This window comes from Mirounga angustirostris, unplaced genomic scaffold (genome assembly GCF_029215605.1).
Source record: "Mirounga angustirostris isolate CCGP_5_RB_7025 unplaced genomic scaffold, mMirAng1.0.hap1 SCAF_10, whole genome shotgun sequence".
Lineage (NCBI taxonomy): Eukaryota > Metazoa > Chordata > Mammalia > Carnivora > Phocidae > Mirounga > Mirounga angustirostris.
In genome coordinates, this window is record NW_026991718.1 from 34,380,111 (window position 1) to 34,405,184 (window position 25,074).

The 25,074-nt window shown below is 43.5% G+C and overlaps 1 protein-coding gene and 1 long non-coding RNA gene across 8 annotated transcripts in view; one reads left to right on the top strand and one right to left on the bottom strand.

Annotated features, from left to right (window-relative positions):
* MTA3 (metastasis associated 1 family member 3) overlaps nucleotides 1–14,674 on the top strand; it is a 172,647-nt gene extending 157,973 nt beyond the window's left edge. For 3 of the 6 annotated variants that reach the window (XM_045884487.3, XM_054509694.2, XM_054509695.2), the window contains exon 17: nucleotides 76–1,152. In XM_045884487.3, coding sequence (XP_045740443.1) covers nucleotides 76–140 — 65 coding nt within the window. In that variant the 3' untranslated portion in view covers nucleotides 141–1,152. Of the gene's footprint in view, nucleotides 1–75; nucleotides 1,178–10,152; nucleotides 10,246–10,969 lie in introns of those variants that run through there. The other 3 variants (XM_064572163.1, XM_045884488.3, XM_054509698.2) reach the window with 3 other exon arrangements.
* Nucleotides 14,675–14,687: 13 nt separating this feature from the next.
* LOC135361736 (uncharacterized) lies at nucleotides 14,688–24,820 on the bottom strand. 2 transcript variants are annotated; one of them, XR_010405546.1, is made up of 3 exons: nucleotides 23,661–24,820; nucleotides 15,324–15,486; nucleotides 14,688–15,007 (listed from the first exon to the last, which is right to left on the bottom strand). It is a non-coding gene; the product is annotated as an uncharacterized LOC135361736 (long non-coding RNA). The 2 variants fall into 2 exon arrangements; XR_010405545.1 differs by lacking the exon at nucleotides 23,661–24,820 and adding an exon at nucleotides 15,594–15,730 and having other exon boundaries at nucleotides 14,691–15,007.
* Nucleotides 24,821–25,074: the final 254 nt, after the last annotated feature.

The window sequence follows — 25,074 nt, forward strand, 5'->3', positions numbered from 1 at the left end:
TCAGGCTGTTGGTCCAGTGGTGTGCTACATGCTGTCATGTGCTTTCCAAATCCTGTCTCCTTTTCTGACTCACAGATGCTTTGATGACATTCTTATTGCCAGCAAACCAAGTACCTACCACATTTGGCCCATGTGGTTAACTCCATGTGGCTGTGAGTAATGAAGGCCCTGAGATCGGTGGGGATAGAAGAGCAATTACTGGAAAGCCTTTCCATGTCTGAGAGCCCAGAAGAGAGGGTAGCAAGGGAAATGGAATTTATCTGCGCCATGGGGAAAAAAAGTACCTCCGAATGTTTGGAATCAGGTGGGATTAACTGCTGCCTTCTCTGATTACGTCCTGTGTGGCCTTGGGTAAATCACTTAGTTTCTTTAAACTTGTTTTCTCCTCTGTAAAGTACAAATTTCATTTGCCTTAATGGAGTTGTGATAATGGTTAAAAATATTGCACCGACTTTATAGCACTTGATCTCCCAGACTCTCTGTGAGGTAGGTGTTACAGCCTGCATTTTAATAATGAACAAACCGAAGCTCAAAGAGGTTAAGGGATTTGCCTAAAGCCCCCCTGCTAACAAACAGCAGAGATGGGATTTAAGCTCCTCTCCAGGGTTGTTTCCAATGGGTGAATAAGGACCCAGATTTGGGTGCTGAGTGCAGCAAGTACCTGGGAGGTGTTTATGTTTTCTGTGTATTGGAGATGGGTGTGTGTTTGGAAATATAGAGAGGAACATAGTAGGCATTTTTCTGTGCTTAGCCTGTGAGTTGTAAGCCACCATTGATTAAAGCTGTCCTTCCATTTCCTGCCTCTGTGAAGCTCTTCGGCCCATATCACAGCCCCTACTGTTTCTGGAAAGGAGAGCATAAGAACTACATTAGTGTCCGAGAGAGGGGAGAAAAAAGAAATAAGAGAAGATTCACAGAATCCCCTAAAGGTGAAATGTGTTTAAATTAAATTATGTGGTATACCCAGCATTGACTCTGACTCATGGTAGGGATTCATTAAGTGCTAAGATTCTATTGCCCCCCACCCTTTAAAGAAGAGCTATTACTAAAGTTGTATTTTGAAAATTGTTAAGATTATCAACCAACGCTTTTGTAGTCATATGTGGACTGTATGTAAATAAAATGTCAACACTTTTCTTAAAACTACATTTATTTCTTACCTAAAAATATGATTTTCAAAAAATGACTCATGGGTTTGCTTGAAAGTAAATGGGTATGTTCCAAAGCATATTTGCACATTAGAAGGGCCCAGTATCTATAAAGAGAAATTGCCTTTGATTAAGTTATTTAAAGGAGTATTGAAGACAGGAAATTAGTTCGATAAAGAGGGCTCATTTTGTTCCCTGGAGGCTCTTGCAATTAGAGACCCTACCGCAGAGGGGATGGAACCTCATCATCCTGAGACAGTGGCATTTTTTTCAGAGGGAAGGCTGAGTCAGAAAAAATCCAGAGAGGAGAGGGGCAGATGGGCTGTTCAGGCATCTCTCATCGTCTCCTTACCCCTAAGAAAATGCCCTCCCCGCCCCAGTCAGCAGGTCTTCCTCTGTGCGGCCCAGGTGACCAGGGACAGGGTGATCGCCTGCTATGTCTCTGTCTTTATCAAATGGGGACCCCGGAGAGCAACTTCTTTCTGTTTTGTAGTCATACGACAAAGGGACATCAATTGGAGTGTGCTCTTTTCCTCTTTTTCTGAGATGATACGGCTTTTGTCCCAGGGGTACCACTGAAGCAGGACTCAGTGTCAGGAAAACCAAAGCAGCAGGCTCAGGAGAGAGGTGAGTTTTCGGTGGGACAGAATCAGGACACCTGAGCCAAGGAAATTGATGAATTGTACAATAAGCTCCTTTTAATCTGCTTTCTTCTGGCTTATTTCCTCTGGGGTGTGTGAATACACTGTAGATCTAAATTTTTTTCTTTATTTGTTTTCCACATTGAGTAATATCATTTTTCTGAGTCCCCTATGAAGAGGGTATCCAGTGTGGATGCCTCTAAGTACAATATTATGATCTGGGGTGTGAAGACTGTCCTTTGGATGACTTGTTTCTGAATCAGTGATTCAACAGCTCCAACTGTTTGCATCCCAACTCCGAGAAATGGGTGGTGATGAGGCCCATTGTACCAGTGAGAGAGCTCTGGGAATGCATCTGCTGTGTTCACAAATCCCAATAAAAATAGACTGCCAGCAACAGCTGATGGCATTCCTAGGCATGCTTGGGCCCAGGCTGCCTTCTGTCAACATTTTTATAGCCTTTCAAAAGAATACAGTTTTTTTTTTAATCTTCCAAAATATTGTTTGTGGAAGAACATCAAGTGTCCCTGGATTCGCCTCTGATCTCCTTGTCTCAAGATGTAATGTTACAACCTAGTTTCATAGATAAAAGTGCCTTTGAATTTCCTTTTTTCCCCAGTATTTTCTAATGGATCATTATGGCCCCGGGGTTTATTGAATGTGAAGTAATTATAGCGGAGTACCTAGTATATCTAGAGAGTTTCAGGACTATTGAAGCATTATGTGAGGGCAGTGGATGTTCGTTCATACTGTGAATCCATAGGGGTGGCATTGTAGAGAAAAACAGACCCAAATGCATTAGGCATGAGTAATTAACAACTTGGTGTTTTGGAATATTCTGGAAGGGTGCCAAATCGGCCACACCTGGGACCATTCCTGGGTTTACTAATATCAGTTGCTCCCAGAGAATACTTTTATCCTATTCCTGAGGGATATACTAGTGTGCGAGCCTGTAAGAGGTCTAGACTTCACACCCTCTGAGCAATAGAAGAGTGACAAAAGTCCATGGTAGTTGCTCAAGGGTCCTCCTCAATAAAGTGTCTCTGTTTACCTGCAAGGGACATTAGAGGAAACCTTTTTAACCAACCTCTCCCAATGTATTCCCATTCTCGGTGATATGTGGAAGGTGAATCTCTGAGAAAGATAGTGAACCTCTAACTTGAGAGCTATCCTGTGTTTTTTTCGGGAAAGTGTAGATGCTTGGGAAAGGAGATTGAGGAAGACAGCAGAGGAAGAGGATTAAGTCCCTAAGGAACAACTCTTCCATAGAAGAAGCGCGACCCATCCATCCAAAGAGCTGGCACATATGTCTGAGAAGGCCCTTGAGACATCAGTATTAGATCTTGATGCCCCGGGGAGGTAAAGACCAACTCCAGAAACCAACTGATTTAAGTATCTTCCTGAGCAGTCTCTTTGGATCCCACTATGGAAGTGAGAAGTGTTCTGAATCTGGAGGCCCCCAGGGCAATGGAAATGGAAAGATTTGTCACAGTCTAGTTGATTCGGGGACCCCCCACTGGGTTCATTTTAAGCTTCCCAACCTAGCTCATTATTATTTTCTTTTCCTGTTTCCTGTTTTTCCTTCCAGATGACTGAGTACTCTTTAAGCTCAGAAAACATCTGAGTTATAATCTATGCATTTTCCTGCCTCAACCAAATATTTATTTTTATCAACAATTATTTACATATAAATGAATGTGAAAAGTAATTAATGTAAAAATGAGGAGCAAGGTTGAAGGCAACTTTGTTAAATGGAGGTGCCAGAAGAGGATAACCTGAGAGTTTCCATGACAGTCTGATTGCAGCTTTGCTGAGTGCCTACAGGAGCCCCTCCCCAGGGCAGCCAGGGAGCACAGCCCAGAGTCCTGGGGAAACAGGGCTGACCACATTTTAGGCATCTGGAATCAGACAGCAGAGGAAAGGGTCAAGGGGCACCTGGGTGGCTCAGTTGTTAAGCATCTGCCTTTGGCTGGGGTCGTGATCCCTGGGTCCTGGGATCGAGCCCCGCGTCGGGCCCCCCGTTGAGCCCCGCGTCGAGCCCCCCGTCGATCCCCCCGTCGAGCCCCCTGTCGAGCCCCCCGTCGAGCCCCGCGTCGGGCTCCCTGCTCGGCGGGAAGCCTGCTTCGCCCTCTCCCACTCCCTCTGATTGTGTTCCTGCTCTCGCTCTCTCTGTCAAATAAATAAATAAAATCTTTTTAAAAAAGAAGAAGAAGAGAGGGTCAAGATATTGGACATTGGACCTCCTACACTGGTCCTCCAATTTTCTTTTTTCTCTCCAGTTTTCTGGGAGACTCTCAACTTTATATTCCAACCAGATTTGTCTATTTCTCCCTTTATTCTGTCAATTTTTGCCTCAGTATTTTAAAGTTCTGTTATTGGTGATATATATATATATAATTATAATTTTTATGTCTTTTTTACCTTTTTATCACTGTGAAATGATTCTTTTTACTCTGTTAATACTCCTTGTCTTGAAGTCTATTTTGTATGATATTAACATGATCACACCAGTTTTCTTTTTTCTCCTATCCTTCTTAGGGTTATTTTTAAATGATTTTTTTCTAGTTTTATTAAACTCAGAATGATTCTTATGCAGTATCTCTAAAGCCAGCACCTGTTATTCCACCAGATTTTTAAAAAACCCATAAAGCTATTTTCCATTATCATTTCTTTTTTAAACCGCTTTATTGAGGCTTAATTGACATTCAACTACATATATTTCTTATTTTAAAGATTTTAATTAATTAATTAATTTATTTATTTATTTTAGAGAGAGAGAGCATGTGTGCACGCGAGTAGGGGGAGGAGCAGAGGGAGAGGGAAAGAGAGAATCCCAAGCAGACTCCCCGCTGAGTGTGCGGAGCCTGACCTGGGGCTGGATCTCATGACCTGAGTTGAAATCATGAATTGAACACTTAACCAACTGAGCCACCTAGGCACCCCTCAACTGCACATATTTAAAATATACAACTTGAGGGCTCCTGGGTGGCTCAGTCGTTAAGCGTCTGCCTTTGGCTCAGGTCATGATCCCAGGGTCCTGGGATCGAGCCCCGCATCGGCCTCCCTGCTCCGTGGGAAGCCTGCTTCTCCCTCTCCCACTCCCCCTGCTTGTGTTCCCTCTCTCGCTATGTCTCTCTCTGTCAAATAAATAAATAAAATCTTAAAAAAAAAAAAAGATTCTCTCAAAAAAATAAAATAAAATAAAATATACAACTTGATAAGTATAATGTATGTATGTACCAGGAAACCACCAGTCACTTAGCCATCCATTATCCACTTAATAAACTTATCCATCACCCTCAAAAATTTCCTTATAACCCTTTATAATCGACCCTCCCACCCACCGCATCTTCCCTACCTCATCTCAGGTGACCAGTGGTCTGCTTTTTGTCACCACAGATTAGTTTACATTTTTTAGAATTTTATATAAATGGACTCATATTACTATATGCTTTATTTGTCAGTCTGAATAACTTTTAGAGATCTTCAAGTTCATTGATTCTTCTGCAGTATTTTTTTTTTAAGATTTTATTTATTTATTTGAGAGAGAGAATGAGATAGAGAGAGCATGAGAGGGGGGAGGGTCAGAAGGAGAAGCAGACTCCCTGCTGAGCAGGGAGCCCAATGCGGGGACTTGATCCGGGACTCCAGGATCATGACCTGAGCTGAAGGCAGTCACTTAACCAACTGAGCCACCCAGGTGCCCCTGCAGTATTTTTTTTTTTAAGTAAACTCTTTGCCCAACACGCTGGAACTTACGACCCCAAGATCAAGAGTTGCATACTCTACTGACTGAGCCAGCCAGGGGCCCCTCTTTTGCAGTATTGAATTTGCTATTAATCCCATCTAACAAATTATTCATTTTAGATTTTGTATTTTTCAGTTTTAGAATTTCCATTTAGTTCTTTTGTATTTCTCCTAAAATATACCATTTTGTTACCCATTATATTCATCTTTTTTTTATAGATTCTGTTATTTTCCTTTGCAGAGTGTTGCATTTTGTCCTAGCAAGCAATTAATTTGGTAGGTCACCTTGATTCTCTGGAGGCTTGTTTTAAAACTTTAAAAGGTCTGGTTTATTTCAGTTTTGCTCTTAGTCCCATGAGATTTCAATGGAAAGACCAAATTATTTGCCCAATCCCTCCTACTTGGCAGAACTTAAACTCCAAAATCTGTCTTCCCAGCAGTAGACAGCTGCTGAGGTTGCTGCTCAGCCTTTTTTAGCCTTTCAGCTGATGTTTCCCACTGGACTCCTTGGAGTCCCACCTCATAAATGCATAGTTCCAGAACCAGCCCGTGATTTGAGGGGAGTATATATATATAGATTTGGCGGCTTCCCTTTCCCTGTCCTCTTCCTTTCCGGGATCTCCTCCTGTATTTCCAGCTATATTAGCAGCCTCAAACTGGACTCTCCCTGATTCCTTAGCCCAGTTAGACTCCAGTTTTCTGCTTGAGCCATATTCCTTTTGTACTGCATGGAAGTGTCCCTAAAGGAAAAGCCAGTTAGGGGTGGATCTCATCGAATCTCACCTTTTTTTCAAGGATCATATCCCCTTCATTTTTTGCCTGCTTTTTGGTTGCTCTCCAGAACCTTCAGTTGTTTTTTTTTAAATATTTTATCCAGAGTTTATTATTGTTATTGGCTGGAGGGTTAGCCCAAAATAAATTAGCCCACGATTATAGAATGTAGAACTCTTCAATCTTCCTATAGGCTCTCTGCCAACTCCCCTTGGTTCTATCAATTTAAGAAAAAAAATTTTAAGTTTGTTTTTATTTATTTACGTAATTTCTACATCCAACATGGGCTTGTACTCATGACCCTGCAATCAAGAGTCATATGCTCCTCCGACTGAGCCAGCCAGGTGCCCCTCAATTTTTTTTTCCATTTCCAAGTGAAACCAAACGATTTATTTGTGCTAAATGAGTGGAAATAACGTATTCAGAGTATACTTGTGTGTACACCGCACTTGCTTATATTGGGCGACAAAAGCGCTCATCCAGCTAATGTGCTACTTTCTTCTCACCTCTTGTCTCTTCTGCCAAGCAATAAAGTATTCTGTGGCTGTTATGCCAAGAGATTCCTATAATGTTCATTTCAAATAGTACTTTTTTTTTTTTTTAAAGATTTTATTTATTTATTTGAGAGAGAGAATGAGAGACAGCACGAGAGGGAAGCGGGTCAGAGGGAGAAGCAGACCCCCCGCTGAGCAGGGAGCCCGATGCGGGACTCGATCCTGGGACTCCAGGATCATGACCTGAGCCGAAGGCAGTCGCTTAACCAACTGAGCCACCCAGGCACCCCTCAAATAGTACTTTCTAATAGTATTTTGCACCTTTAAAATATTTGTTCAAACTCTATTTTAGGGGAACACGAAGAATGGAAAGGGGAAAATAGCTGTTTCTGTTACAATCATGTTGCCTTCTGCAGCAGAAATCAGCCATCAAAACCACCGGTGGGCAGGACAACATTTATCGACTCGTGTTAGAGGGGCCGGTCTGGGTAGGTTAACACTAAAGATAAGGAAAGAATCACACCTTAATATACAATAATTATCCATCCTACGTGTATGTGGAAAAGGTACAGCCATGTGATCCATTACTTTAGCCTATCGTTTCACAAAAGACATGGATGTTGACATATACTGAAAATAACCTATAAAAAGTGTATCTGTAGAAAGCTTTATCAAAGAGTATATTGTCTCGGGCACTGAGGCATCTAACTTTCCATTCTACACCAAAAGCTAGATTTTCAAAGGTCTGAATTGTAGTGAATTATTGGTATGTTTGGTAAACACCATTATAATGGGGGGCAGGGGGAGGGGAGTAACAGCTCAGTAATTCTCTGCAAATTCATGAAAAAAAAATGTAACAGATGACTTTTTCCATCAGTGTTTTACTTGAATCTACGTGTACGTCCATTCCCTGGCTGGAACATTTGCTATTCGATATTTGGTAATTCAGCAGCAGTGTGCAATTTTTGCTTGGCCCCAGAGCTTCATTTTCCTGGCTTTTAGGTTTGTAAAATAAAAAGGGATATCTTTTTTACATTTTTTTTCATGATTTTTTTTTTTAAATAACATACGGTCTGTGTTTCATGGATACTGTATCTTTTCTTACTCCTCTGAAGATATTAATGATAGTGTTTCCTGTTTTTTAAGTTTTCTTGTCTATGAATAGTCTGTTTCCTCCAATTTTAATTCTTCTCTTTGTTCTTTGTTTTGGTCTCTGACATTTATGTTGGAGGTTTTCCCCTGGTGACCTGTGGTTGTTTACTAATGTTTAAGAGTAGGAGACTAAAATCAAACTGAAAGCTCTGTGTTCTGCTTGTGGGTGGAGCCTCTGGTGTGCTTCATGGTATGGTGATCAGGCTGGGCTGTTTGTTGGGTGGCCCAAATGCCACTGTTTCCAGGTCTGCTCTCATAGACTGGTCCCGTTTCCCAGAGGAAGAGTCTTCCCATCTATCGTAGTCCATTCAGGCTGCTATAAGAAAATGCTGCAGATGGATCACTGTAAACAACAGAGATTTATTTCTCACAGTTCTAGAGGCTAGGAAGTCCAAGATCAGGGTGGTGGCATGGTTGGGTTCTGGTGAAAGCCCTCTTCCAGGTTTCAGACTGCTGACTTCTCTCTGTGTCCTCACATGGCGGAAGGGGCTAGGGAGCTCTGTGGGGTCTCTTTATACTCTCATGACCTACTCACTTCCCAAAGGTCTCCCCTCCCAATACCATCACATTGGGCATTAGGATTTCAAGATAGGAATTTTGTGGGGACACAAACACCAGACCATAGAACAGTCTCTTCCCCCAGAGTTTAAGGTTTAGCAGGATGCTTTCTGGGAACTAAATGGGAAGAACACTGGAGGTCTCATCATCCATTAGGCGTATGTTCACTTGATTCCTCAATTTTGGAGTGGCCAGCCCTGCCCTCAAATGGTGTCCCCTGAGACTGAGACCCTCTTTTGGGTCCTCTTCAGAGGACACACATTCAGACTTGTGGCAGGCAGGCAATTGCCTAAGAGTATGGAGCCAGGAGGGCTTCTAGGGGTCTACCTGCTTCTCAACAGCCTTCAACTAATCTCCAGGCTTCAGTCTCCCTTCCCCACTGCCAGAGGTCTCTGGTGTTAATTCCTGAGCCATTTGAAGACCCTTTGGACAAATTGTGTTCTTGGCTTTCTTCACTGCCAGCCTCAGGTTTGGCTTTCTTGAGTGCATAGTCTGTTATCACTCATGTATCTGCTTTCCAGCCTCCAAAATTCTGATGGTGGTTTTGCCTCTGGGTTTCAGAAGGGAGGGAAATGAACTCAGAATCCAGCAGCTGGATTCAAGAAGGTGGTTTTCGTTGCATTGATTAGCTGGGGTGCAGAATCTCCAAGTCCATGGACATGAAGTACTTCTAAAGAGTGAAACCAAGAGGGAAATTTTTGTAGAAAAACAGGTGCTTCTGAATCAGGGTTAGTATAGACAAAAGTAGCAAGTGTAGATTAATGCTTTTGAGAATTTATTTATAAGCAAAAAAGGGCTACATCGTCTAGTAAGGAGACCTAAGAAAGGGTGTACATCTCCTCCTAGGGTTCTCTGCTGTGCTGGGGCCTCTGCATCTGGACCCTGCATGTGGCACTTGTTCCTTCAAGGAAATGCAGTGGGGTTGAGGAAGCTCCTAGCAGGGGGCAGTGAAGTGATAGCCTTACAAGGGCAGATGGGATTCTACAGCAGGGAATGGGTGGTGACATGTCTCAACTTAAAACCACAGCCAGTGTGAAGTAGGCTGGTGTCAACCTGAATGCTAGAAGGTTGCTTTTGAAACAGAAGCAGGTAAGTTTGGCACAAATAAAAGGAAGCACAATTTACCGAAACAGAACAGAAACTTGGGAAACTATTATAAGTGGCTCTTCTTGCAGATGGCTTAATTCCCCAGGGGTTGGACAAAAACAGAGCATTCCTCCCCCGCCATCCCCCATAAAAAAAAAAAAAAAGAGAGAGAGAGAGAGCTTTCTAAGAAATCCTGGAGGTTCTGACACATACATAACCCTTCACATAGACACTGACAAGGACAGTATGCTCTTATTGGGATGGATGGAGAATGGGGCAGCTTGGTGTAGCAGGGAAATCTTGACCTGAATTAAGAAGATCTGAGTTCAAATCCTCAACTTACTTGCTGTGTGACCTTGAGCAAGTTCCTAACCTTTCTGATGCTCACAGGTTCTGGTAAAGTTGTTAAATAATGCAGTTACATAACCCACAGTAGGTTCAATGAAGCAAAGGTTAGCCTGAGTCCGAAACTGAATTATCTTGGTTTTTATTTAACACGTATTTGCTGAGCCCTATCAAATACCAGGCTGTGTACATATATCTCCCCTATTCTAGAAAGGCTCATGAAGTGAAGGCCCAGCTCTGTTCCATCCTGCAGACCTTCCTCAGGATGGCGGGAGGCTGTGAAGGTGAGCATCCCTATGTCCTCTCCCTTGGCTGGGGCTCCTGGTCCCATCTCAGCAGACAACCCCCACTTCCCTCTTAGCCACCTTCCTAATAACCAAGTGAAAGGTTTCACAACCTAGTGAGTAATACCAGATGGTAGTGATGCGCAGGCCACTTCTGCTTTTTATTATTTATTTCTCTTGAGAGTCTCTAGAGGACCAACTCTGGGAAGGAGAGTTGAAGGTTTCAGGGGGAGAGGGAGGGGGTGGGAATGAGAGCCACTATGACATGGTGGGTGTTTGAGATTCATTCCCCTCCTACAGGAAAAAGTGTTCCTAGCCTCTGAGTGCCCACATCACTGTGATTATTTATGGTTACCTCAGATCACACTGTGTCTCCTCCAGTCCAATTGTGCTCCCCATTCCTTAGTGTCTGGTCAGAGACTGCCCGTGATGTAGGTTTGATAAGCATATCGGCACCTGCCTGGTATGCTGTACACCTTGGCAGTAACCACCACACCTGCCCATCCAAAACCCAGCTTTTAGGATACTTCAGTGTCATTCACATATTTTCTTGGCCTCAATTAGATTTCCCTTTGGTCCAACCTGAAACTACCCTGCGTGAGCTTTTATTTGAATTAATGCCTGACTGCCTTTCCTTGACGTTGGCGACGTTGTGGGTGGGAGGGCTGACTCTGTCCTTGATCTCACTTTGCCTCCTCTGTCAGAACTGCTTTAACATTGACCCCATTTCTCTCCTTCCCCAGAACTCACATGCTGCGTGTCAGACTGAGCTATCCCTATTTCATACTATAAGCCAAGACTCGCTACACTGTCCTACTGATGTTCACAGTCATGCCCGGGAAGGAGGCAGCCCCATTTCCAGCACATTTCAGTGGGAGACCTTCACATGTGCCCCCTGGAGACTCGGTGGGGCAGGGGAAGAAACTGTTAGGAGTGCACGGCGCCAAAGTCGCGTTTCCATGTGTGAATCAATGTCACCTCGCTTTCCTCTCAGAGACCTCACTGTCCCACAGCGGGACCTGCCTGAAAATTGAGGGGACGAGGGAGCCCCTCAGCCTCCTCCTCCTCCAGCACTCCGCTCCCAGGCACCGCGGCTCCTCCAGCAGCATAGCTGCTGGGAGCTCAGAGCTGCTGCTGCCCTGCATGTGTCCGCTCAGCCCTGTTGTCGGCGCCATGATGGTCTGCAGGAGGGACATGGCAGCTTTCTGAATGGATTTTTCTCAAGGAAAGTGCCAGTGTATGCAGTTCATGACATTCCCCTATCTTTGCCGTTACTGTCACTTGGCTTTTTCTCAATAGGCTTCATCTTTATTTTTTTCTAATGGGGAAGTTTTGCTCTCACCCCTGCATCCTATATTTGGCTCTCCCTCCTCTACCCCTCCTAGATACAGAATTATGAGATTCTGACAAAAAATAAGAAAATCTTCTTCAGTAAGCCTGTGAACTCTTCATATCATCTGTATTTTATTGTTGGAGAGAAGCTGGTGTCCTACTTGGTTCTGCCTGGCCCCAAACAGCTCCAGCAAAAGCAGGTGTTGAAACAGCTGAGCGTGTGTATCACCGCGTGTATCACCGTGACAAGCCATTCGCGGACTGCCCTATTCCCTGACAGCCAAGCCAGCCGCCGAGCAACTGCGGCCAGGTTAGTCCTTCAACGAGTCACAAACCCCCCAGGTTTATTTTAAGCAGACGGAATCTGTTTGGCCTAGGAGGGTGAAATGAGAGAAGTGTGTTTGCAGGTGAGTGTGCATATACGACACCACAAGCCCCCCCACCCTTCCAGCCCAGACATTTCTGTGAACACACGTGCCTAGGCCCCGGGAGATGTGCCTGTGACCCAGTTTTCGCTGGCTTGGGCTCTTCCTGTCTGCCCTCAGCACCAGCGCTTGCTGGCCCCACAGGCTGGCCATTCTGCAGCTCTGTGCACACAGCTGCAGGGGTAGGAATAGCTTAGTTCCCCACAACTCCCCAAGCAGATATGAGTCTGGCCACTCCCCTGTCCTCCATTTGCAGGGACAGGCTCACAGCACCGTGAAAGAAAACTGGAGTCTCTGGCCTTTGAGCTGTCCCTGGGGACTGCAGCTGGATGGCCAAACAGCCAAGTGGTTGCAAGACAGAATGACTACAATTGAGCTGACACTCCCCCGCCCCCCAAGCAGAGTGAGGTATCATTAAAATGACAATGACACTGTAGATGCCCAGATGCTCAGAGTCTGGGTTCAGCTCAGCAAAGAGAACCTGATGGATGATGGCTGACGGCGATGCCCAGAGCTCAAGCTGCCTTTTCCTTCTCCAGTTTGCAGCCAGAGTGGCTTCTCTTCTAAGGCGTTGCTTCTCATCTTTGGCTTTTGCAAGCGTGACCTGGGGATGTGTCACCACCAATGCCAACTCTTGGAGCTGTTCTGGGTCTTGGCTTGTGTTAGAGGTGCCCAGTGAGTGGGGCAGAGGTGACAGGGATTGTCCTCAGGGTTCCCCAGAGAAAAGTCCCCTCTGAAAAGACCTAGGGAGACGAGGCAGTTGGCTCTCTGCATCACACGCCACATGGTGTGTTCTCTCTAAAGAAAAACACGAGAAAGCTGTCTCAGTGCCCTGCCCTGGACTTATTGTCACTCATGGACACAGGAGGTGCGATGGCTACCTGGCCCTTTCATGCTCCTCTCCTGACCCATGTGAAATGTGACTGTTGATTGGAGAGCAGTCCACTTCTGTGACTCTGCTGCCAAGCTTCACTCTCTCTGCCTCTTGGGAGAGGCCCTCCTCATCCGGGCCCCAGAGATTTGGAGGCTGAGGCCAAGCCCAGTCTGCAGAGAGAACAAGGAGTCCCCCACCCTAGTTGTAGTTCACATTTAGCTTTGGTAAAAGCGCAGCTCATTTTGAGCCACGTGTACCAAGAAAGCCGTTCCTTCACCTTGTAGTAAGAACTCCTGTTCTACAGCCTCATCCTCCTACAAAGAGGATGTTGACTAAGATCTTTATGTTCCCACTTCATCTCTGGAAAGTTCCCCAGCATTCTGACTGAACACTCAAGGGAATAGAGAAATGACACCAAGGAGCCTCTAACATTGGCCTTGGCCGTTCTGAGCAGTTGGTCCTGAGAGGGTTTCCCGGCCACCCCTTCCTGGGGCCACAGTGTCTCCATTGTGTGTGTTGGGGGCAGGTCACCATGGTGCAGCGAGCTCGTGGGGTAGACATGCAGGTCTGTCTGCACGGCCCACGGCAGATGTGCCCGGTGGCACTGTGCTGAGCCTGGTCTGTGCTCCCTTGGATGAGGACACAAAAAGCTCACAAGCCATCTTCCCATTCTGCGTCACCACCTGCCCACCCCCAGAGATGGTGCAAAAGAGGAGGACAGACTGGTTTTTAGCCCACCGCTCACAATTCTACTTTGCCCACAGCCCGGTTTCTATCAGTTAGCATCCAACCAGGGACACAGAAGCCACTCCAAATATTTAAAACAGGGGTTTTAATCCAGAGAATTATTGAACACAGAAACAAGAAGAGGCCAAACTCAGAGGTGGGGAGCAATAGCAGGAAATAGCCACCCCCAGAGGCTGGTGGAGGCCACGTTACCAGAGCACGGGGACTAGGTCCAGTGGGAGGAACTGGGGACCACAGAAGGCCTATATGGTGGGACCTGGGGCCTCGAGGAGGCATGGTCACTGCTGGAAACAACCCCCCCCAGGCATGTGTGGGGAGAAATAGCCTGGCTTCTCCTTTTCTCGTGCCCTGCAGATTCTTCAGGTGCCTCTTGTTAGTTAAACCCAGCTGGAAGCCAGCTGACCTGGGGTCCTGGGATAAGCACACTGCAGCGGTCAGCCCCCGCCGCTCAGAGCAGGGTGGGGGGGGAAGAGGAGCAGGTCTGAGGCAAGCAGGCTGCGATGTACGTGGCCTCGGTTTGTCCTGTGTCATGTCCAGCCTGCTGTTTATGCCCCATGCTATTCTTAGACCCCGGTGAGAGTAGACGCAGGAGCTGACCCCGTGGGGGTTTTGTAGACTCACTCACCTAGAGAGGAAAATGTTTTTGGAAGGGAGGGGTAAAGCCTTTATTCTCCACGGTTGTCCTTGTTTTCCCTTGGGGGAATTTACCCGTTTAGCAACCCCACCTCACCATTCCCCTCAGGAAAGCCATGTCCCAGTTTTCTGTGCATCCTTCCCCTCCGTTCCTCTGCTCCGAACTTCTGATTTGCCTTGCCAGAGAACACTAGCCCAGACCATGCATCAGTGGTCATGAGTGTTTCCCCAGGATGATTCATTCAGAGCGTGATATTAGTGTGGACTGTCTGTCTGTAAGTAGATACCATCTACTAATCAATTTGTATTGTGTTTCCAATAAATTTCTGGAGATCATGTCTGGTTTGATGCTGTCGTTTGCTGGGATGGTGGCTCCGCGATAAGGCTCAGTGCGTGCTCGCCCCAGCCCCCAGCATCAGGTGCTCCTCGTCTTGGGTTCACTCTCCCCCTGCGTAGCTCACAGACCAGGCTGGAGAGGCTGACCTTCCCCAGCCACACTGAGACTCTCAGAGACCTATGCCCAAGGTCTGCATTTTCTTCTGCGGGGTCCCATCAGCCACATCCTGAAGCTAGGTCACTCCAGGAGGGAGGTGGCCTTGGACCCTCGAGTCCCCTCGGCCCAGAGGTAGGAGGAAGCCTTCCCCATCAACCACTCTTGCGCTGCTGTGCCCAGTGCTGGCCCCCGTGTGAGAGCGAGGCTCCCTAGCAGGTGAAGTAGACTCAGGAGCTGCATGTCCCGCAGATGGAAGTCCGGCACATTCTTCTCGGGCCTGTAAGTAGAAAAGAAATGTCGGAGCTTTCTTGAAGGGAGAGGGATTCTGATCCGAATGCCTGGCATTCTCCACTCTTTCCTGAGTGCCCTGAGTGTTGAAACCTGCTTGGTAGAAATGACTGTTGTGTATTTTACTGCTTTCCACCTGTTTGACTGCAGTGTAGATTCTGCCTCGCGTGCTGTGCTAGTCATCGTAGCTTCACTGGGGAGCCTTCAGCCCCTGTCTGTGAAGTACGCCTGTTTGTGACCCTTGTTTGCTGGGATTTGTGAGAGAGGTTTTTCAGAGAGAGAGGGGGGGCGCCTGTGTGGCTCACCTGGTTGAGCGTCTGATTCTTGATTTCAGCCCTGATCGTGATCTCACGGTCCTGGGATTGAGCCCCACGTCCGGTTCTGCGCTGGGTGTGGAGGCTGCTTGAGATTCTCTCTCCCTCTCCCTCTGCTTCTCCCCCTTCCTGCTTGTGTGTGCTCTTTCTCTTTCTAAAAAAATAAATAAAATAAAATAAAATAAAATAGGAAGAGAGACACTGAGTTTCCCTCCAGAATTTCACTAGAGAAGCAAGACACACACACACAAGGTTACCTACCAGAGACCAGGAGTGTTGTAATTAAGGTGGTGTCTGTTCTTGCAGGAATTCTGGGATAGAGGGCTCAGCAACACAGGACTCGTGGTCAGAGAAGGTTTTGTGGAAGTAGGGGGACCCCTCAAGATGCAACACAGCGGCCCTCGCTGAGAATTTTTTTTCCATTTGTCTTAAGTGTGTTCACAATTGCTCACTGAAGCATTTTTATGATGATTGCCTTAAATTCCTTGTTAGACAATTCTAATCTGTGGGACATCGCAATGTTGACAATCTGTTGTGTTTTCTCATTCAAGCCGAGAATTCGCTGGTTCTTGGTATGTTCGTTGAATGCTTTTGATTGAAACCTAGACATCTTGAGTATTATCTACTAAACTCTAGATCTTATTTAAATACTGTGTTTTAGCAGGCCCTGTGGGGGAGCTGCTTTGTTACTGCTAGATGAGATGCAGGGCTGGGATCCCCACTGCGCTTGCAGGGACACTGGGGAGCTAGAGAGGCTCCTTCTTACAGCTAGGTGTTTTGTTTTCTTTGCTAAGTTTTCTTTGTTTTTTTTTCTTCTTTTTTATTGAGACATAATTGATATATAATATGTTAATTTTAGGTGTACAACATAATCATAGATATATGTACGTATCACAAAATGATTACCACAATAAGTTTAGTTAATAGCCAACACCACACATGGTTACAAGCTTTTTGTTTTTCTCCATGGGAACTTTTAAGACTTACTTTCTTAGTAACTTTCGAATATACAGGGCGCCTGGGTGGCTCAGTCGGTTAAGCGACTGCCTTCGGCTCAGGTCATGATCCTGGAGTCCCGGGATCGAGTCCCGCATCGGGCTCCCTGCTCGGCAGGGAGTCTGCTTCTCCCTCTGACCCTCCCCCCCCCATGTACTCTCTCGCTCTCATTCTCGCTCTCTCAAATAAATAAATAAATCTTAAAAATATATATATATATACAATATAGTATTTAAGTATAGTCACCAAGCTATAAATAACATCCCCGGGACTTGTTTCTCCTGTGACTGGAAGTTTGTACCTTTTGACCAACTTCACCCATCCTCTCCCTACCTCTCACCTTTGGCAACAACTAATCTGTTCTCTGTATCTATGAGTTTGGTTGGTTTGGGTTTTTTTGTTTTTTGTTTATTTTGTTTTGTTTTTAGATTCCATATGTAAGTGAGATTGTACAGTATTTGTCTTTGTCTGATTGATTTCAGTTAGCATAATGCCCTCAAGGTCCATCCATGTTCTCACAACTGAGAGAGTTTCCTTCTCTTTTATGGCTGAATAATATTCCTGTGTGCGTGCGTGTGTACACACCCCATGTTTTCTTTATCCATTTATCTCTCAGTGGACACTTAGGTTGTTTCCATGTCTTGGATATTGTAAATAATGTTGCAGCAAATGTGGGGGTGCAGATATTTTTTTTTGAGAGTGATTTTGTTTCCTTTGGATAAATATCCAGAAGTGGAATTGCTGGATCATATGGTAGTTCTATTTTTATTTTTAATTGTTTTCATTTTCATTCATCTCTATTTTCTTATTTATCTTATGATTTCTTCTTTGATCCATTGGTTGTTTAAAACTGTATTGTTTCGTTTACACAGTTTTATGAATTTTCCTGTTTTGCTTTTGTTATTGATTCTTTTTTTTTTTTAAAGATGTTATTTATTTATTTGAGAGAGAGAAAGAGAGAGTAAGCCTGTGTGAGAGGAGGAGCAGAGGGAGAGAGAGAAGCAGACTCTGTGCTGAGCGTGGAGCCCAACACAGGGCTCAATCCCAGGACCCTGAGATCATGACCTGAGCCCAAATCAAGAGTGGTCACTTAACCCGACTGAGTCACCCAGGCACTTTCGTTATTGATTTCTAACTTCATCCTGTTGTGGGTGAAGATACTCTGTACAATATCTATCTTTTTGAATCTATTGAGACTTAATTTATGGCCTTAACCTATGATCTATCCTGGAAAATGTTCCATGTACACCTGAGAAGAATGTGTGTTCTGTCGTTGTTGGGTAGAGTGTTCGTACATGTAGGCTAGATCTAGTTGGTTTATTGTGTTGTTTAAGTCCTCTGTTTCCTAACTTGTCTCTGTGTGGTTGTTCTAGCTATTATTGAGAGTGGAGTATTGAAGTCTTTGCTACTGTAGAACTACCTATTCCTCCCTTCAATTCTGTCAGGTTTTGCTTTATGTATTGTGACGGTCTGTCATTAAGTGCGTGAATGATTATAATTGTTACACCATCTTGTGGTACAGAACCTTTTATCAATATTTAATATCCTTCTTTGTAAACCTTTTTGATTTAAAGGCTATTCGGTCTGATACTAGTAGAGCTACCCCTGCTCTCTTTTGGTCACTATTTGCATGGAATAGCTTTTTCACTTTAAACCTGTTTGTGTCTTTGGATCTCAAGTGAGTCTCTTGTAGATAGCATAGAGTTGGATCATGTTTTTATCCATTCTGCCAATCTCGATCTTTTCATTGGTGAGTTTAATCTATTTACATTTAAAGTAATTACTGATAAGGGTGGGGTCTTACTTCTGTCATTGTGCTATTTGTTTTCTATATGCACTATAGCTTTTCATGTTTCTCACTCCTATATTACTGTCTTCTCTTGTGTTTAGTTGATTTTTTGGTAGTGAAGAGTTTAATTTCTGTTTGTGTATATTCTATAGCTATTTTCTTTGTGGTTACCATGGGGATTATACTGAACATGCTAAAGTTATAACTGTAATTTGAATTTATACCAGCTTAACTTCAATAACATACAAAAAGTCTGCTCCTTTATAGCTCTGTCCCTACCCCTTTTAGTTATTGAAGTCACAAAATTACATTTTTATATATTATGTGTCCCGAAACATAAACTAATGATTCTTTTAAGTGCATTAGTCTCCTAAATTATGTAGAAAAAAAGATTTGGAGTTAGAAACCAAAGTTACAGTAATATTAGCTTTTATACTAGTAATTGTTTTTCTTTCAATGTGTTAGTCTCTTCAGTCATGTAGAAAGCAAACAGAAGTACAGTTACAAGTGATTGTTACAATAATACTACCTTTAATAAGTACCTATGTATTTACCTTTATTGAGATCATTACTTCTACATGTGGCTTCGAGTTACTGTCCTTTGTTTTGTTTTGTTTTTTTCTTTAAGATTTTATTTATTTATTTATTTTAGAGAGAGAAAGAGTGCACACACAAGCAAGGGAGGAGCAGAGGGAGAGGGAGAAGCAGACTACGCTAAGCACGGAGCTGAGTTACTGTCCTTTGATTTCAACTTGTAGAACTCCCTTCATCATGTCTTGCCAGGCAGGTCTTACGGTAACAAACTCTCTCTCAATTTTTGTTTAACTGGGAATATCTTAATTTCCCCCTCACTTTTGAAGGACTGTTGCCATATACAAAGTTCTCGATTGACAGGGTTTTCTTTTAGCACTTTGAATATCCTGGTCCACTGCCTTCTGGCTTCCAAAGTTTTTGATGAGAAATCTGCTTATTTTCTTATTGAGGATCCCCTGTATGTGACGATTTGCTTCTCTGTTGCGGCTTTTAAGATGCTGTCTTTGTCCTTTGTCTTTTGAAAATTTGCTTCTAATATGTCTCAGTGTAGGTCTCATTGAGTTTATCTTTTTTGGAGTTCATTGAGCTTTGCCTCATAAAGGACTAGCTGAATTGTTTTGTCCCCACTGATCAATGGCAATAAAATGCTTTTTAACCAAATTTTGGTTAAGATTCTGTCCTTCCCATAGGCCCCTGGACTTTGGCCCCCCCCTCAGCCTGAGCCAGCACACAAACCCTCCTGAGAATAGGCTGGCCTCAGGGTAAAACTCTGATTTACTATCCTATCATGCCACTCTTTCATCCCACTTCCTCACACCCATTATTTTCTATAAAAGAAAACTCTTTTTGCCCAACCCATGTGACGCATGCCGATCTTAGGGGTTCTTACAGTCGTCTCATATGCTGCCCCCCCACCTTACAATCATCCCTCCTCCACTGTCACCCTGGTAGTAATCCTTCAAAGAAAATCACTCCTTACTAAATCTGGATTTGATCTTTTATTTGACACCAAGAATATGTCAGTATCAAGGAAAGAGAGTCTGTAAATTTGGATTAGGTCATAAATGCCTGTGTATTAATAAAATCCCATGAATAAGTGCTGTGAATCTCTAATCAAAAACCATTGGCCTCGGGCACCTGGGTGGCTCAGTCGTTAAGCGTCTGCCTTCGGCTCAGGTCATGATCCCAGGGTCCTGGGATGGAGTCCCACATCGGGATCCCTCCTTGAGGGGAAGCCTGCTTCTCCCTCTCCCACTCCCCCTGCTTGTGTTCCTGCTCTCGCTATCTCTGTCTCTGTGAAATAAATAAATAAAATCTTTAAAAAAAAAAACCATTGGCCTCCAAGGTGCTAGATTCAAAGAAGTAAAGTTGCAATCAAGTTAACATTTTTAAAACAACAAATTATGATTGATAACACTTTCCTGTTTTTGTCTAATATTACATAAAGCAGCACCAGGACTCTGATAAATAGAAACATATCATGGACAGCTAGGGCACTGACAATTCTCTAGAACTTCCTATGCAGCATACAATTTCTTAAAATTTTATGTTAATAACATTTTTTTTTTTAAGATTTTATTTATTTGTGAGAGAGAGAATGAGAGACAGAGAGCATGAGAGGCAGGAGGGTCAGAGGGAGAAGCAGACTCCCCGCGAGCAGGGAGCCTGATGCGGGACTCGGTCCCAGGACTCCAGGATCATGACCCGAGCCGAAGGCAGTCACCCAACCAACTGAGCCACCCAGGCGCCCTGTTAATAACATTTTACCCAAACAAAAGCATCTCTTGATTTAACCAACTTCCTGTGTTGCTCATTAATAGTAACATATCAGATAAACCTAATTATTTGTAATACCTCTCTTTTTACAAAGTTAAACGAAAAAATCCTAAGTGATTTTCTTGGGACCCTCTGGGAAATCTCAAAGATGGTTTTAGGTGTGAAAGATACTCTTTAGGATTTTATTTTTTTATTAAGATTTTATTTATAAAAGAAATGACATGTATCCATTATTATGGTATCACACAGAGTATTTTCACTGACCTAAAAATCTTCCGTGCTCTGCCTATTTGTTCCCCCACTCTCCACCTCCTGGCACCCCTCCCTCGCCACCCATCTCTCCAGGCAACCACTGATCTTTTTACTGTATCCATAGTTTGGCCTTTTCTAGAGTGTCATTTAGTTGGAATCTTACAGTATGTAGCATTTTCAGATTGGTGATTCTTTCACTTAGCAATATGCATTTAAGAGAGGATCTGATTTGGGGAAGACAAAATATCAAAAGCTTCTGTCACTTTTGAGCACTTAAGGTAGGATCACGATTATTGAAAAACAATACTTGGCTACCACATTTCTTTTTAAGTTTATTTATGTTTTTAGTAATCTCTACACCCAATGTGGGGCTCAAACTCATGACCCTGACACATGCTTCTCTGACTGAGCCAGCCCCTTGGCTACCACATTTAACTAAAATGATGGTAAAAAGATTGTTAAAGTTAACATAAAAGGAAACATGACTATAAAGAATCTTAGCTCTTTCAAAAGTGAGAGGACTTTATTCACTTAAATAATCAAGGACATGATAAAGTCAACCTAAAGCATAAGAAATTATTCTGATAAGACACAGAATCTTTGCCCTCTAAACAGATAACTCTGAAGGTAAAGAAAAACCTTTAACCGGGTGCCTGGGTGGCTCAGTCGTTAAGCGTCTGCCTTCGGCTCAGGTCATGATCCCAGGGTCCTGGGATCGAGCCCCGCATCGGGCTCCCTGCTCAGCGGGAAGCCTGCTTCTCCCTCTCCCACTCCCCCTGCTTGTGTTCCCTCTCTTGCTGTGTCTCTCTCTGTCAAATAAATAAATAAAATCTTAAAAAAAAAAAAAAAAGGAAAAACCTTTAACCAAGCCCTTATTAAGAGAAGACTGATAATCCAGGAAAATTTTGTCTTTTTTTTTTTTTTTTAAGATTTTATTTATTTATTTGACAGAGAGATAGCGAGAGCAGGAACACAAGCAGGGGGAGTGGGAGAAGCAGGCTTCCCGCCGAGCAGGGAGCCCGATGCGGGACTCGATCCCAGGACCCTGGGATCACGACCTGAGCCGAAGGCAGACGCTTAATGACTGAGCCACCCAGGCGCCCGAAAATTTTGTCATTTTACAGAGAAAGCCAGATTCTAGTTTGGCATCAGTATAATATTTAACACTAAAACTTTTTTTGAAAATCATATAAATAAACCCATCAATCCTTAGCTAACTTTGGCCACTCAAATAAAATTCCTTTCTGCAAAGGTACAACTTTCTATATCCATACACATCCATTATAACTTTTCAAGGTGGCAAAAATGGACATGTTTATCAATAGACCCTTAAATATATATATATATTATATATAGCCTTCAGTACCATATAAAGAGCTAAAAATTATGCTTGAAATAATGTTTCAGCATTTTATTTTACTAAAAAGGGATTTAGGAATTAAATGAATATCAGTTATTGAACCCAATTTAGAATCAGTCCAAGATTTTAGGTTACCTAAAGGTATTGGACACTATCTTCTAGTTGACACACTACAAAATATAATTACTCTTGAAATTTAAGTTTATCAGAATAACGATTCAATTTGACTAAACACAAATTTTTCATATTCTTAAACATTAAATAGAAGTGGTGCTAGCTAATTTGATCAGTAAATCTGTAGTAGTTTAGGAAGAACATACCCAAATAGAATAAAATGTAAATTTATACTTAACGCTGATAACTCATAGAAGACATAGCTATTTTTGTTAAAACAGTATTAAATTAGTCTCATACAAAAAATTTATATAAATTATGTGGTATTGAATTCTTAAAACATTTGAGTTAGTGTGTAACTAACTAACTTTCTATACATTGAAAGTATTAGAGGCTCAATTTCCTTAATGTGGGGGAATTTTAGGAATGTTCAATTTATATAAGCTCCCATCTCTAAGATAAATAAATCTCAATCAGAATAGAGGTCCTGGAAGAGATTTATAATCTAACAAATTTGATAATCTGAAGGTAAGAAAATACTACATACCCAGACACAAACATATAAACAGGGCTTATAGCTTCAATTCTAAAATTTCATCTATAGGTCAAGAATACACAGAGAAAAAACTCAGTTTTTGAACATTTCCTATCAATGAGCTATTGTCTTCTCATTTATGGGAAGTATGAATTCTTAACTGACCTGAGTTCAAAATACATAAACAGAAGAGTAGCAAACTAGATGCTTCCTTGTCTTTCACCAACAAGGACAAGACCTCTATAAACCATTATATCATTTTTCATCACCTTCCCTCATCCCTCCTGCAGGTCAATGGAAGCCTGCTCTCCTAGGGAGGACCCATCTCCTATCTATCTCCTTCCCTCCCTTCATCCTTCCCTCTTTCCCTCAGTAGCCCCCATCCCCTTCCCCCACCTCTCTCTCCCCTTCCCTCCCTCTCTCTTATTCTCTCTCTTAGAATCCAAATTCCACTGTGTCTGGTTTGGCTTTCCTTTGCTTTCTATACAAGCACAGATTTGTTTATTTATTTGTTTTTAAAGGTTTATTTATTTTAGAGAGAGAGTGCAGGGGGGTGGGGCAGAGAGTCCTAAGCAGACTCCACACTGAATGCGGAGTCTGATGTGGGGCTGATCCCAGGACCCTGAGATCACAACCTGAGCTGAAACTAAGAGTGAGATGTTTAACCAACTGCACCACCCAGGCACCCCCAAGCACAGGTTTGACAAGGCCCAAGAGTGGGGCAAAGAAGCTTGCAAAGAGGGGCACCTGGGTGGCTCAGTCGTTAAGCGTCTGCCTTCAGCTCAGGCCGTGATCCCGGGGTCCTGGGATCAAGCCCCGCATCAGGCTCCCTGCTCAGCGGGAAGCCTGCTTCTCCCTCTCCCCTTCCCCCTGCTTGTGTTTCCTTTCTCACTGTCTCTCTCTCAAATAAATAAATAAATAAAACATTTTCTTTAAAAAGTAATAGTAATGATATGACATAAATATACATACTTTTTTTCTTATTCTGCTACAAAGTCTTCCTATTCATAATTTCCATGCCACAGAGGCAGGCAGTCTTCTTGCCAGAGGCATGACTGTCATTTATGAGCACTTTCTTCTATTGCCAAATATTCCCCAATCATCTTCTGTAATAAATTCCTAGAAACAGGACCACTGGTCAAATGGTACAAATATTTTTATGACTCTTGATATATCCAGGAAGCCTGTGATAGTTTTACTGTCACCAGCAATATATAACACCCGTTGGTCTTTTAAAATCACATCTCACTATATATATATATTTTTTTTTTTTTAAATAAATGTTGGTTGTTATTACCTTTTTTTTTTTAAAGATTCTTATTTATTTGAGAGAGAGCACGAGCATGAGCAGGGGGAGGAGCAGAGGGAGAGGGAGAAGCAGACTCCCTGCTGAGTCCTGGGACTCCAGGATCACGACCTGCACTGAAGGCAGATGCTTAACCAACTGAGCCACCCAGGTGCCCCCTCACTATATATTTTTAATTTAAAAAGATGAAAAAGTGTTTCCTCATTTCATTTTTTTCCACATACCTCAATTCCCAAATTCGAAAATTCCTATCAAATCACATGTCCCAAGTTCTGGTTTGGGAAATATGGGGATGGGGGGAGAAGGGACACGGGGAAATAGGTCATATATTCTCTGCTATCATAGCTACACGCGCACACGTGCACCTTACACACGTGTGTGCACATTCATGCACTCGGCAACAGTTTCCTCCTAGGTTCTGTCTGAGTCTGTTCGGGCTACTTGAACAAAACACCACAAACTAGGTGCCTTGTAAACAACAAAAATAAATTTCTCACAGTCTTGGAGGCTGAGGAATCCAAGATCAGGGTGCCAACAATTCAGTGTTTGGTGAGAGTCCGCCTTCTAGGCGGGCTTTCTGCTGTTTCCTCACATGGCGGAAGGGGCGAGGGAGCTTTCTAGGCCTCTTGTATAAGGGCATTGATGCCTTTTGCAAGGGTCTGCACACATGACCTCCTCACCTCCCGAAAATCCCATCTCTTAACACCATCGCTCGGGACATTAGGTTTTCAACAGATGAATTTTTTCAACATTCAGACCATAGCAGTTCCCTCGTGGAGCCCCTCGAGAGGTGATAAGGGAACTGAAGGCAGACAGATGGGGGCAAATCCTGCCAACAAATGGAAACTGGAGGAACAGAGAAGGCTTCGGTGTGGCCAGGTCAGCCTCAAAGTCTCTCTCTGGCTACTGCTTTTATTCCATTATCCTTGACTCAAAGTCCCCGCTTCCCCCCAGTTTCAAAAGCTTTAACCTTTGGTCCAGGAACAGAGGTTGATTCTGGAAATTCCTTCTATTCCAAACATTCCCCAATCATCTTCTGTAATAAATTCCTAGAAACAGGACCACTGGTCAAATGGTACA